Raw genomic sequence first — 15910 nt, forward strand, 5'->3', positions numbered from 1 at the left:
CCCTTGGAGTATATTCCAATAAGTAAATGAAAACTCATAGGCCTTTGGTAATTCAACTCAACCAATGAATCTGCCCCCTTACCTTGAGGTCACAGAGGAACTAACTAGAATTTGCAATTGTAATCACTTGGCTGATACTTCTGGCATTTAGCCCTCATCTTTGGGTGCTTTCCCAAACTTTCCTTATTTAAAATAATAAGAGACATATTAAATATTTCAACAATAATAGAATTCCAAAGTCTTGGGGAAGGAATAATCGAGGAATTGTGATGAAGACCAATTGTGGAGATACAAAATATTGCCCAAAGAATAATATGAGAAAAATTAACCTCTATGGATATTCAAAGATTTCTTTTTTGAGAATAGTATGTGAGATTGCATTTTTTAGATTGAATTTAAAGTAAGAACTGTTTAAAGATATATCAATGCTTGGCAAGTCATCAGATGGAAATTACTCGGGGAGTAGTAAACTGGTTTTTAATTAAATTACATTGGAAACAATTGCTTAGCCATTTCATCTGAAAAACTAATTCTTAAATAATAAAAAATATTCTGTTTAACCAGTCTTTCCTAAAGTGAGTGGCAACCCCCTTGGCAGGCTCTTGAATCATGTAGGAGAGTATTAGTAGAGTTGGTTGAAATTTGGGGATGAGGGAACTTCCAATTTGTTCACTTAAAGAAGACAGATTTCTCCAAAAGTTCTGTAAATTTTTTTTCTGAAAAAGGAACAATATATCAAATGATTTGGGGAACCATAGAATTAAAGTACATCAGTGTTATATAAAACTCTTTTGTTTTCTAAAGAGGGCAGTGTTTGAGTTTATATTTTATGGAGTTCTTGCAAACAAACTAGAAGAATGGCAAAGGGGGAAAGAAACTATGTCCTTATTCCCTCCCTTCTCTCTTTTTAATCTATCATCCCAGTTGCCCTACAAATTGATCTTCTTGAAGATTTTACTTAACATAAGTCACTTACTACAAATGATAAAGATTCAACTGAACTATGCTAGCTAGTATTTAAAATCCTTATTCTACTTTCGATTTTATGGGTCAAAATATTCTCTGCAAGGTTTTGTGCTAAATTCTTGAGGGAAAATAATGAAAATAGAAGCATAAGGGCATGGTAGCTGTAATGCAAGAATGGCATAGTTGTCCTTTTGGCAGACTAATGCCTATTTTGAAGCCTGCAGCTTAATTTTTTGATTATTTGATTATTATTTCTCATGTGTATAGGTTCTGACACAACACAGCAGTACGAATCTTAATTTGGAAGGAGAAAATGGAAATACAGCTGTACTCATTGCATGTTCAAAAGATAATAGTGAGGCACTACAGATTCTGGTTTGTATTTTATTTATTTTTTTATAATTTCATTGATAGGACATGGATTGTAATTATCATTGTGTTATTACAGTACATTTCTTATTAGCAAAAATTTACGATATAGAAAATGTCATAAAATTAGCTTGATATTTTGTTGGTATATTCAAACCACTTTAATTTTAAATGAATAGAGATTGCCAGAAATGATCTAAGACTAGCTGGACATAAAACATTAAGAAAAAACACTAATGCGCTAGAACGTTTGTACAACAGATAAGAAGTTTGCCTTATGTGGCTAACTTGTGGTTGATCCTTGGCATCCCATATGCTTTCCTGAACAACATTAAGAGTAATTCCTGGGGGCCAGAGAGATGGCATGGAGGTAGGGTGTTTGCCTAGCATGCAGAAGGATGATGGTTCAAATTCAGCATCCCATATGGTCCCCTGAGCCTTCCAGGAGCGATTTCTGAGCATAGAGCCAAGAGTAATCCCTGAGTACGCCAGGTGTTATCCAAAAACCAAATTAAAAAAAAAAAAGTAATTCCTATTGCAGAGTCAGGAGTAAGCCCTGAGCATCATTCTGTGTGGCCTCACTCCATGGGGGGGGGGGGGGAGATACACATACACACACACATACACACACACACACACACAAGAAACTAATATTAAAGAAACACGATTAAAGGTTAAAATGAAAAGAAAGAAAGTTCAGGAAAAAATTAAGTTAAAACTGTTCAGGCTGGAAAACAAAATATAATAGCTTGTGTAACAGTAATTATTAAAGGGACCTCTCAATTTGGGGTGCCTAAAGCGCTACTCCTGGGGACTTTTGATCCTCTTTGGTGTGAATCTGATGGTTGAGTGCACAGACCTGTCAGTGCTAGGGGTTCTGAGGGCCACCCTGATATAGTGGCTACATGCAGCAGTACTCTGGTTATAATGGAGTACTGAAAATTGAAGTTGGGTCTCAGTACATGTAAGGCATGTGTTCTACTCCAATGAACCTTGTTCTTAGCCTTGGATCATCCTTTTATTTCTGAGCTTTTATATGATCAAAAGATAGACAACTATTAGTCAATAAAAGATAAATTGTGACCACAAAATAAAAGGAAAGTGAATATAGCCATTTATGTTCCAAAGACAAAAGGAAATTGATTTATTGGGTTTTCAAAAACTGAGCCCTATATGATATCATGACTAAGTCATTAGCCAACCTTAAAGTAGAATCAATCTTTCTACTGGTGATATTTTTCTATTGGGGGAAGATTGGTAAAAAAAAAAATATTCCCCTTCTAGGTATCTAGTTCTAAAAAGATATTTTGAGGTGACTAATTCTTTTTTCACCCTTCCAAATGTAGCATAAGAAAATCAGTAAATAGCTTCCTTTAAAAAACATAGTCATTTGGGGCTGGAAAGGTAGCATGAAGGTAAAGCATTTGGCTTGCATGCAGAAGGACGGTGGTTTGAATCGCGTCATACTATATGGTCCACTGAGCCTGCCAGGAGCGATTTCTGAACATAGAACCAGGAGTAACCCCTGAGCTTCTGGGTGTGACCCAAAAAACCCCTCAAAATAATTTATATGCTATTATGTTAGTTGTACATTTTTATCTTTTTATTTGCCTCTCTACTGTCTCAGAGTCAGAAAACTAACAAATTAAAAAACTATTCTTGTTGTGACTGAAACCCAACTACAATTATGTTTGTAATGACTGTGTTTAAAAAAAGAAATTATTAAAAAATAAAAATATAACAAATTATCTGCCTACTATTTAAAATGTTAAATTGCATCTTATATATTTATCTGGTGTATTGGAGAAAAAACATGTATTCCTTTTTTTGGTCTGGTTTTGGGGTCACAGCCATGGATACTAAGGAGTTATTTCTGTCTCTGTACTCAGGAATTATTCATGGTAGAGTTGGGAACCTTATAACATTCTTGGACCCAATCAGGATTAACTGTATGCAAGGCAAGTGCCCTATCTGATGCATTATAGAGCCCCACAACATGTATTCTTCTTGGTTATTGTTATTGGACATAAAAGAAAATAAAAATAAATATTACTGAAGTTAAAAATTTAGAAGAACCTCAGATAAACCACACTAAAATTTGAAAAAAATATAAAGTTGAAAACAAAAAATAATTTTAGATATTTGATAGATTGTGTATTTTCTTTGGAAAAAGAAAAAAATGTAGACATAAAATTGGAAGTTGCCTAGAAGTAAAAATATTAAGCATAAAAATGACTATAAATAGAAATAACACAGAAATTTTTCTGTATATAATAGAAAATTTTAAAATAAAACAATCAGTATGCCCTTCTAAAATTTTGATTTCAATTACCTGAAAGTTATTAAAATTAATGAAAAATGTAAAATTCTGTAAGAAACAATAAAATAAGGGGCAGTTAAAGAGTCAGTGCATAGAGCTGATCAAGATTTGACCTGCATCACATATAGACCTCTGGGCATTGTCAGGAATCATAGAACTAGGAATTAAGTCTTAGCATATCCAAGTGTGGTCCAAAACAAACAAACAAATAAACAAGCAAACAAAAAAGAAACTAAAAAGTTTTACTAAAATTGGTACTAGCTGATATTAAGTGTTTCTATAGATTTTACAAGTTCCAAGTTTTTTAGACTTCAAAATAAGACTTTGAAAGACATAAAATAAGTCACCAGACAATGTTTTCATACCACTAAAAATATTAAATCATTCAGAATTATATTATGAAACCAATGTAATATGCCTTAAATTTCTTTTTCTTGATTTTTTCTTTTTATTTACTTTGTTTTTTTTTCTTTCTTTTCTTTTTCTTGTATTTTTGTTTGTTTGTTTGTTTTTTTGACTACGCCCAGTTGTGCTCAGGGGTTACTTATACTCGGTGCTCAGAAATTACTCCTGGCAAGCTCGGGGGACTATAACGGATGCCAGGATTCAGACCCTGGTCTATCCTGGGCCACATGCAAAGCAAAGGACTTACTGCTTTTCTATCTCTTAGGCCCCTTGCCTTAAGTTTCAAAAATGTAGAGCATTTTTACATACAAAACAAGCAATATAGATTAAGATCTATAAAGGGCCAGTGGGTTGCCAGAGCATTGCACAGCACAGCAGGTGGGCTCTTGTCTTGCATGCAACCAACCTAGGTTTAAGCCCCATATACATTTGGTTCCACAAACCCTGCCAGGAGTGATGGCTGAGCCCAGAGCCAGAGTAAACACTGAGAGCAGCTAGGTATGCTCCAAAATAAGATAAGCCAAAATTTTTTGCTAGAACATTAAGTTGTTGAAATGGTTTAAAGGGAATATGCAAAGAACCACATTGGTCTTTCCAGTGAAAATGAGTGCACAGTATTAGTTTGAGTTAGCACATCAATGGTCCAATTGACAACGCATATGGCTATATTCATTTATTGTTCAAAATGAGCATATATTTATCCATAAAACTTCCTGACAAATATATAATGAAAACAGTACTCCAATGAAAATTGACCAAAGACATCTATAATTTAATTGCTCTAATAATCAAAAGAAGACATATTTGCTACATATTTTACACAAATGAAGACTAGTAAAATGGCCAAGCAGAAGCGTATAAAATCATATTAAATCCAATTTTTTGTTTAGCTTGTGTCATTTGACTTTTTAAAATGCTTTCTTTCCCTTTAGTTAAACAAAGGGGCTAAGCCTTGCATATCAAATAAGTGGGGATGTTATCCTGTTCACCAGGCTGCATTTTCAGGTGCCAAAAGATGCATGGAAATAATATTAAAGTATGGTGAGTAGAGGAATCCCTGTATTCTATATTAAAATTTTTTTCCTAGTAATTTCTATTCATTTGGCAAATATTTAATAGAGTCTATAAATGAGATTTTTAAGTAAGTCTACAAGTGATTAAAGTAATCATTTATTGAATTTATTCTCCTTGAAAGGTGAAGAACATGGCTATGAAAGACAAGATCATATTAATTTTGTAAATAATGGGAAGTCCAGTCCTCTGCACATGGCTGTTCAAGGTGGTGATTTAGAAATGATTAAAATGTGTCTGGACAATGGGGCAAAGCTGGACATGATGGAGGTAATTGCCCTTAGACTATGCCAAATTTAGCATTGTTAGAGTATTTTTTCTCCAAAAAATACTGTATAGCTCTTGTATAATTAAATGGATGGAAATTGAGTTTTTTCCAACTGTTTAAGAAAAATTTGAATAAAATAATATCTAATTTAGTTATACATAAATAATTTTGAGGGTTATGTACAATTATAATCCCAAGTACAGAGACAGTGAAGATAATGCTGCTGCTGAGGGAGCAGAAGTACGATAAATATGGTCAAGAACTGGCAGACTTAAGGAGGCAAAATTGCTAGCTAAGATTTTAATACTGATGCCTTTTTAATAAAGAAATTCATCGTTTAAATTTTGTTTGCTTGTTTTTTGGTTCACATCTGGCAATGGTCGGGGATCACTCCTAGTTCTGCATTCAGATATCATTCCTGGCAGTCTTCAGGGAACATATGAGATGCCAGGTATTGAACCCTGGTCTGTCCCAGGTCGGCCGCATACAAGGCAAACACCCTGCCACTGTGTTATCCTTCGGCTTCCATCGTTTAAATTTAAATGAAATTCATTATTTAAAAATCTATGTTCTTTGATTTTGTGGGCCCTGGAGAAAATAAAGCTCAAAGTTGGATTTAGGTATATCCTGAAATTGGGACATGCACATTGATTCTTCTATCAAAACACTTTTCAGAATGGCAAGTGCACGGCCCTTCATTTTGCTGCCACCCAGGGAGCCACTGAGATTGTGAAGTTGATGATCTCTTCCTACACCGGCAGCAGTGATATTGTTAATGCAGTCGATGGAAATCAGGAGACGCTTCTTCACAGGCAAGTGTCCTCCTTACTATTATGTCTACACATTTCTAATTTTCACATAGCAAAATAATCTCATGCTCCTGTTAAGGAAAAGTTGATTGTTAGATGGATTAGTTTAGAATTAGATCTCTCTCTCTCTCTCTCTCTCTCTCTCTCTCTCTATCTATCTATCTATCTATCTATCTATCTATCTATCTATCTACTGGATCAATTCTAGTGGATGCAGGCATAGGATTAACTATGTTTTGCTCAGCTTTTCATGTGTGGTTGCCAAGCCCTTTCTAACAATTCCACATGTTTATCTTTCCTCCTATTTTAGTGACAATATAAAATGGGGTAGGTGCATTTGGGTGTTGCATTTTCCCTAATATGTTCCCCTTTCTGTCCATCTTCACAATACAGGTACATATATTCATAAGTTATAATTATGTGAAATGCATTACAAACAAGATAAATGTGTCAATGTATATTTAACATAAATGCACTTAAGGAAAAAATTATATGAGTCTATAATCTTACTAGACTTCAAAAACAGGAAACAGGCAGTTTATTTGTTTGTTTTTATGTTAAAAAACAAGTTTTATTTGGAGATACTGAGAAAGGGGAGGAAGAAAATAAGAATGAGATAGTGTAATGAGTAGAGAGAGACGCAGTACACAACCCAGCATGAAAGTAGGAAAGTGTCCATTGCAATGGCTTAGCACAAGGACAGCCATCTTGTCATCAGACTACTGTTTAGCTGTTTCCTAGTTTTATGAGAACAAGCTCCATAACATTGATCAGCCAAGTCCTGAGACAGGGACCTCCTTCTAAAAATGACTAACTGCTGAGACTCTTCTGAAAACAATACAAAATAGCTTTGCAATGTAAACACAGTTTCGAGTATTGTGAACCTGCTTATCTACTTGTGCACATCTGCTCTAGGAAGATATATTTCACTCCTAAAAAGTATAGAAAAACTATGATCGGGCCTGCACTTCACACACACACACACACACACACACACACACACACACACACACACACACACACACACACACACACACACACACACACCCTGAATTAAAAAATATAACCAGTGATGTTTGGAACTTATCCTGAACTTTCAGGGACATTTTGGTCCTTACAGTAGAACTTAAAAATTGTGTGAAGACCTCAGTACTCTGTCCTGGCTGAAAGAACAGATTTAGAGTGAGGAGACTGGCTTCCTAACCCTATCTGGCTATGTAGTTCTTGGCAAATCATTTAACATTTCTAAACCTTCATATACAGATCTCCTGTGATTTGTGTTTCTAATATATTTCTAACAATGCTAATGTTGCTGGCCTGAAGTATACCATGTAGATTTGGGAGAAATAAGAACAAATTAAATGGGGTCTTGATGTTGGTATTTATGTCATAAGATTGATAAATGTATTTAATATAATTTCAATATAATGCAATATCATGTGGACGTAGTGAAAACTAGCAAACTGATTCCAAGTTTTTTTTACAAACAGATATATAGTTGATATAATTTTATTCAAAATAGAATAAGCATAGAATAATCTAATATAGAATAAGAAATAAGATTTACAATTAGATACAAGTTTTTCAATCATTGACATTAACATTTGATATCTCACAACTTTAATGTAGCTATAAAATCTTTCATTTGCATCTTAATTAGATTGTTTTTATGATAGATTGTGAAATAGAAATTACTTCACTTCTCCCACCCCATTTTTTTTTCTTTGAAAGACCTTAAGAGAGCTAATACATTCTAGATTACTTTTGCCAGAGAAAGGCCATTCTAAGCCTTGTTGATAATTTAAGACACATATTGCATAAAACTAGAATTATTTGCCATGATTATAGTAATTAAAATCATTTTCTTTTTCTTTTGTAAACTTGTAAGGAAGATATTACTGCTCATATCAGAACATCTTTATATTAATTTTACATGGATAAAATGGATTTTCTAAAATATGAGGAAGAAACTTTGTGATGTATTTGATATTTTCCCATTTTTAAAATATACTAATAGAGGGTCTGGAGTGATAACATGGCAGGTAGGGCATTTGCCTTTCATCTGGCTAAGCTGGGTTCTACCCCTGGCTCCCATATGATCCCTTGAACCTGCCAGGAACATTTTCTGAGTGCAGAACCAGAAGTAACCCCTGAATACCACTGAGTGTGGCCCAAAAAAACAAAAAAAAAATTCTAATAGAAATTATATATTTTCTAAGGTTTCTAATTCTTTAGCATTTATAATGTAATTAAATTATCATTTACATTGACTTTTTAAAAATGGTTGCTTACATTATTTAAACATATGTATAGCCCTTTAATATGTTTCTAATTTTTTATTGCAGAGCCTCCTTATTTGATCACCATGAACTAGCAGAATATTTAATTTCAGTGGTAACTATCTCATAGACAATTTTTATTACTATTTGAGTGGAAAATGAATTATATGTATTTTTTAAAATTAATCAAAACTTAATTGCTTGCTGACAAGTTAAAATATTTGCACAAAGGGATTACTTACAAATGAGAATTTTGATATCAACTCTTTTTGTGAGGGTGGGGGATCTAGTGGGTCCATTTTAAAGGAAGGTCTTCTGTGAATCTGCCTGAGGAGACTTGCAGTTTCCTTCCTTCTTCAACCCTAGGCCTTTGAGGTGGAGGCTGAACTGACAGCTCCTGTTACCTTCCCTTTCACTTTAAGTCTCATTTCCAGTTGTTCAGTGCCAGCTTTCAGTGAAGAATTGAGGAATAAGGAATATCATCAAAGGTTGAAATATTTGTTTAAGTTTTATTTTAGGCAACCATGACTTATGATACTATTAATGGTAAACTTTTGCATAAAACATTTTAGCACCAGTGCCCTCCACTGGAGTGTCTAGAAATCTTTCATGTATTTTTTTTTTTTATTTTGGAGTGAGGACACATTTTTGTAGTGCTCAGTAATTACTCCTGATAGAGATCTGCTGACCCAAATGACAGGGATGAAAGTCAGGTCAGCTGTGTACAATGTAAGGGTCATATCCTCTGAACTACCTCTCCATAGTCTAGATATCTTTTGTATTCTACAGAGTGGCTTATGAGTTGTTTCCCTATTTAGATGTATAAATAAATTGATGTACTATCCTTATAATATATATAGCAATAAATGTAGTTCAAATTGTAGTATTTATTTTTGATGTCAATAAGATATTTAAAATTTGACTATTTACATCAAAGAACTCTGTAAATTATTATTATTATATACTGTAGTCTTTTCCTGCAAGATTTTCTGCAAATGTAGCTGTCTGTTCACTTGGAAAGAGAATGAAGGCTAGACCTCACTGACTACTTCAGACTTTCAAAATTGGATATAGCTTCCAGGGTCAACTGTAATCACAGGGTCCTAAAGAAACAAAATAACCCATCTGAATTTTACTTAATGGCATTGCCTATCCAAAAGATTTCATTCTTCCTCTAAGATTTAAAAATCATTATTTTTCTTATTATTAATATCGCAATTTATTTCCATGATGATATGAGGTCTATGTGAATATTTAGGTACTCATTAACACATAGTATGTAACATTTACATTTAATTTCTCTTAAACACTTGACTAAATTTCAGCATTTTAATGATTTCAATAAAGTTATTTTAAATTTCTGTTTCAAAGTTAGTGATTTTCTGTGCTTGAATCTAACTCTGGAGATAGAGCCTCATAAATATGCTCTCCCATTGAGCATAATGCTCTCAAGTAAAGTAGATATTGTGAAAAAGGCAACAATTCCATTTGAATGCTGTTTAATTTATATATATATAATAAATACAAAGGTAATTTTAATGAATATTGATTTTTCTTATAGAGGGAAATTAACTATTATAAAGGTAGAAACTAGGATATTATTTTATTATTATATCATTATTACACTAATGGTTTTTAACATTTTACATATGTTGACTTGTGAAAATTGAAGAAATTTTTGTGAACCACTAGGACAGAAATAAAGTTTATTTTTTTTAAATTTATAATTGTACAACCACATGATCCAGGCATACCCTGTGTTAACTGGTGCTAACTTTAAGAACTGGTAGAAAATTTATACAGAAAAATAGCGTTTAGACAAGAAGTTGAAAACGTTTGGTCTAAGGTATATTTATTGTTGTCAGTCAAAACAGTAACATGTGTGGGGGTCTGAGAGATAGCGTGGAGGTAAGCAGTTTACCTTGCGTGCAGAAGGACAGTGGTTCGAATCCCAGCATCCCATATGGTCCCCCGTGCCTGCCAGGAGCGATTTCTGAGCGTAGAGCCAGGAGTAAACCTTGAGCACTACCGGGTATGACTTAAACAACAACAATAGCAATGATGAAAAAGTAACATGCCAGGGCAATTTGTGTGGTAGCCTCCCAAGCAGTGTTCAGAGAGCTTGGAAAATAATCCCAGTTGCACCTGAGCTGCTGTCTGATCTGGATGGATCAGTGCTTGGGTCTAGTGTTGTGGCTCTGTGCAGCCTAGAGTTGTTGGGGTCCACTAAGGCCACATGTAGTGGTGTTTGGTGGCTAGCAGGACTATTTCTACCAGTGCTTCAGGATCAGTAAGGCTAGGGATAAAACTCATGGCTTCTTTGTTCTTTGAGCTATCTACACTGATTATGAAGATAATATTTTGCTATTGAAATGACAAAAGAATGTTTTGACTTGGGATGTTATATGAATTACAGGAAAATTTCAAGTTATTTTATAGTTATATTTTAGTGCTAGACTTATTTTTGAACATATTAGTTCAATAACTTCCCACAATTTATAATTCACAATATCAATTGATAAAGTTTGTAAACTCTGCATTAAATGACTTGTTTTATTTTAGGGAGCAGATATAAATGCCACTGATTGTGAAGGACGTTCTCCACTTTTGTTAGCAACTGCTTCTGCGTCTTGGAATATTGTCAATTTGCTACTCTCTAAAGGTACCAAGAAAGTTTTAGTTAAACTTTTTTAACAGGAACTCAATTTGGTTGCTAAAACACTAATTACTTATTGGACCATTTGTCGTGTGTACGAAGATAAATAGAATATTTTTCATATCTAGATTAATTTTCCCAGTAAATGAGCAATACCTAGATAATTTTCAAACTATAGTAGGTAAGATTAAAGAAACTGTAATAAATTATAATTATGAATATATTTATTATATATTCTCTCAATAAATCAATCCTATGAGATAAAAGTTTTCTGATTATTTCTACTTTAGATGCTAAACTGGCATTATTATAACAAAGAGGACAGTGATACTGTTGTTTTCTTTCTTACTCTAAATATCCACATATTTGTATGCTATTCTTTAAAGGTAAATTTTACATATTAGCATAACAAAACGCACACCTGGATGCATCTCTTTACAAACACATACTATAAGTTAAATTCATTTTTAATTTTTTTCATTTTCTTATCTACATAAAGTTTATGTTGCAGATTGATAGAGTTTAGGTAACAATTTTTAGTTAATTTCTTTTTTAAATAAAATGACCATCCTAATGAAAAGGATTCAACAGATTATGTTGAATGAGTCTAATTCTTGAATGGTGAGCATAGTGTTGGGTACACATATTTGAACAGGTATAAATGATAGTTAACTAAACTATATTGAATCTCTTTAGCCCATGTCAGTAGTTAATGCTTAATTAAAAAAGAAGATCCTATAAGCCATATTTTAATAATAAATGTCATTTTATTTATTTTTATGTTTCAGGTGCTCAAGTGGATATAAAAGACAATCTTGGACGTAACTTTTTGCATTTGACTGTACAGCAATCACATGGATTAAAAAATTTGGAGCCTGAATTTATGCAGGTAACATATACATAGATCTCCCTTTTATATATAGAATAGATACATACATGGATGAAAATCTATAAATTGATTGGCTTCCAATGAGTAAATTAATTTTGGTAATTATACTTTTACCATAATAGAGGCTGAATCTAGAATGTAAATATTATTGGTATATATTTTTTATTTTCAGCTTTATGGCCATGTTACAATCATGATAGCAATAAATTTTATGGGCTGAGCTTTTCAAATGAACAAATAGCTTTATATTCTTATCTATAAGTTATCTTTTCTTTACTATGTTTTAAATAATATCTTTATTTAATCATCATGACTACAAACATGTCTGTATTTAGGTTTCAGTCATAAAAAGAACACCTCCCTGCACCAGAGCAACATTCCCACCACTAATGCCCCCATATCCCTCATCCCCTCTCTCCTGCCTGTTTAGAAATAGACATTATACTTCTCTCACTCAGTAACATTGTCATGATGGTTGTTTGAGTAGTTATTTCTCTAACTGCACTCACCACTCTTTGTGGTAAGCTTCATATTGTGAACCCATTCTTCCAGCCCTCATCTCTACTGTCTCTGAGTATTATTATAATAATGTCTTTTATTCTTATTAAATCCCATAGAAAATTGAGACTAGTCTATGTCTATTTCTGTCCCTCTGACTTATTTCACTCAGCATAATAGTTTCCATGTACATCCATGTACATTCATGACTTCATCTCTCCTTGACTATAATTGCATATCATAGTAAAAGCCAAGAACATGAGTAACTTGATAATTCAGAAAATGCTACTTGGGCCAAAAAGATAGTATTGTGGGTAAGGTACTTGCCTTGATGCAGCCTTCTTGGATTCAATATAGCACTTTCCATTGGAGTGATAGCACATCAGTAGGGCCTTAGACACTGAAGGACAGTGGTTCAAATCCCGGCATCCCATATGGTCCCACAAGCCTGTTGGGAGTGACTTCTGAGTGTAGTGCCAGGAGTAACCCGAGTGGTGCCAGGTGTGACCCAAACCCTCCCCCCCAAATCAATATAGCACTTTCCATATTAGCCTCTAAGCTCCCAAGAACTCATTTCTGAGTGCAAAAATAGTAATAACATCACAGTACTGTGAGGTGCATCTCAAATTAAAAAAAGGAAATAAAGAAAAAAAATGTTACTTAAAATGCTTGTTAAAGTTTGGAATACATCCTTTCCATATTTATACTTAATGGTTTTTATTGAATAAGAGGTATATTTGAAGTACAATGTATATTCTATAGTAAATTTTACTATTATCAGAATATGTCATAAAGAACAAAATGTATATGTATTTGATTATTTAAAACTAAAAATGCTTGTATTGTTAGATTTAAATTTTTCCATTTTTTAAATATAATTTTTATTTTGATTATAGTGGCTTACATATTGTTGACAATAATATTTTAGGTACATATTAACATAATATCAGTGGGATAAGATACATATAAAACATAAACTGAATCCAATTTTAGCATTTCATCTTATCAGCCTTTAAGTCATTTGAGAAAAAAAGAGGAGAGTAAAATACTTGTCTCTGATAAATATGTAAAAGACTGGGTGAAAATATTCAGTACTTTTTCTGCTTGCAGAATTTCTCCTAAAAAATATTGTAATGTGAGGCCAGAGCAGTGGCGTAGCAGTAGGGTGTTTGCCTTGCATGCAGCAGACCTAGGACAGACCACAGTTCGATCCCCCGGCATCCCAAATAGTCCCCCAAGCCAGAAGCAATTTCTGAGTGTATAGCCAGGAGTAGCCCCAGAATGTCTTAGGGTGTGGCCCCAAAACCAATATATATAGTGTAATGTATATTGTAGAGAAATAGGGACTAGGCCATTATACAACATTATTTTATACTTATACTTTAGGTTATTTATTATTTTACTTTCAATTTATATTAAACCTTGTGGAAAAACGCTATTCTACAGAGTTTTTTTTTTTTGAAGCACCCTGTAAAACCATGCTAACAGAGTTATAATTAAATGTTAATTTTTCTTAGATGCAACATATTAAGGAGCTGGTAATGGATGAAGATTTTGAAGGTTGCACTCCTCTGCATTATGCTTGCAGACAGGGTATACCTTGCTCTGTAAACAATCTACTTTGCTATAATGTGTCCATTTATTCCAAAAGCAAAGATAGGAAATCACCTCTGCATTTTGCAGCCAGGTAAGGTTTAGTTGTGTAAGATCTGAAAATGTCTTCCTTCTATTTCTATTTAATTTGAAATCTGGAAACTATTTTTTTTAAGCTATGGACGTATTAATACCTGTCAGAGGCTCCTGCAAGATATTAGTGATACCAGACTTTTGAATGAAGGTGACCTGCATGGAATGACTCCTCTCCATCTAGCTGCCAAAAATGGGCATGATAAAGTAGTTCAACTTCTTCTGAAAAAAGGTGCCTTGTTTCTCAGGTGAGTACATAGGATTGGAATGGTTTGTTGTTCTTCTGGATTAACGACTCGGTCTGTTTACTTTAAAGTATGATGTTTAAATTTCTCTCACAATGTATTCTTTTATTTATCTTAACAATTCTTAGAATGTATTGCATCTTTGCAACTAGTTAAGGCTAAATCATTAGTATTCTCAACTGATGAATGAAAGTATATAGGTTTATGTAACTTGAGACATTTAAAGTCACAAAATAAAGTAAATGGCTCCATGCCAGATAGTCACTGGAATCTTTTAATGCAATTCAAAATTTACTTTATCATGCTTTCATTATCTGTTTAGGCAGTTACAAAAGCTGTGCTCATGTACGCCTACAGTTTCAGAGTGCTTTTCATTCAGCCTATTGTATGATGGACATAAAATTATTTCTTTTAGGCTACATGGAATGTACTAAAAGTTCTGAATTGTATTGTGACCAAATCCCATAGAATAAACAAAATCAAATTAAAATATATAAGCAACATATATGGTTGCATCATTAGACTTGGACGATAGCTCCAAGGACAGTGTAAGACTCTGCCCATTCATATCTAGCATCACTGGATCTGAATAACATCATACACAAATAACTAGTGACCTGTCTGGCCTGTATAGTCATTCTAGATATAAATGGAAGTTTTCTACAGGTATCAAGAGTATGACTTGGGAGACCAGAAGATTAAAAAATCATATTAAATAAAACCTTTGTGACTATGAAAGAAAATGTTAGAAAAAAATATAGAAGTCTATTGAACAATCTTTCCATTTATAGTAATATGGTAGTGAAGCTCTTTAGGCAACATACAAAACCTATTTATCAAAGTACCAATTCCAATAAAGAAGCCATGATGCTATAAAATGAATGACTTTACTAAGTCCCTTTCTCCTTTCAAGGGCAAGTAGGCAACAAACCAGCAAGGTGGGGGGGGGGTTCTGATTAGACAGAGGCCAGAGAGTTGTGGCTTAATTACATCATAACTAAAGTAGTGAAGTGATTTTATTGTCCAAGAAAAGTTGCTGGCAGCCACTGAAATTAAATTGAAACAGTCTCTCTCATTCCTTTCTCTTAATTTAATTTTAAAAAATAAAGGGGCATAATTTTATTCACATATTGAGTGTTTGAGAGAAAGAACATTTTCCAAAGTAATCAAGTCTCTATCAGTGTAAGTGGCAGGATCATTTAAGATTGAACTTCTGTAAGAATAAGGGGAACTCAACTCAATTGTCTTATAGCTGGGTTCAATAACAATAATAATAATATTGCTATAATTATTACTTCTTCAAATAGAAACAAATATCAGAAAGTCTGATATTAATTTATATCATGAGATATTTCCATACAAATGTTCAGTGAAAGAATTCTTAAGTTTTTAACAGTATGTAAATTAGAGCCTTTAATAATATATGACATATGTGTTGTAGTTTCATGA

General features: G+C 33.2%; 1 protein-coding gene across 1 annotated transcript in view; it reads left to right on the top strand.

The window, feature by feature from the left end:
* The window catches only part of TRPA1 (transient receptor potential cation channel subfamily A member 1), a 55210-nt gene that overhangs the window by 12612 nt on the left and 26688 nt on the right, over positions 1–15910 (top strand). The window contains exons 4-12 of the mRNA XM_049782432.1: positions 1234–1341; positions 4993–5101; positions 5256–5401; positions 6075–6211; positions 8554–8602; positions 11050–11149; positions 11932–12032; positions 14048–14217; positions 14300–14464. Of these exons, the coding sequence (XP_049638389.1) occupies positions 1234–1341; positions 4993–5101; positions 5256–5401; positions 6075–6211; positions 8554–8602; positions 11050–11149; positions 11932–12032; positions 14048–14217; positions 14300–14464 (1085 nt within the window). The remainder of the gene's footprint in view (positions 1–1233; positions 1342–4992; positions 5102–5255; positions 5402–6074; positions 6212–8553; positions 8603–11049; positions 11150–11931; positions 12033–14047; positions 14218–14299; positions 14465–15910) is intronic.

Source organism: Suncus etruscus, chromosome 10 (assembly GCF_024139225.1).
Source record: "Suncus etruscus isolate mSunEtr1 chromosome 10, mSunEtr1.pri.cur, whole genome shotgun sequence".
NCBI classification, from domain to species: Eukaryota; Metazoa; Chordata; class Mammalia; order Eulipotyphla; family Soricidae; genus Suncus; species Suncus etruscus.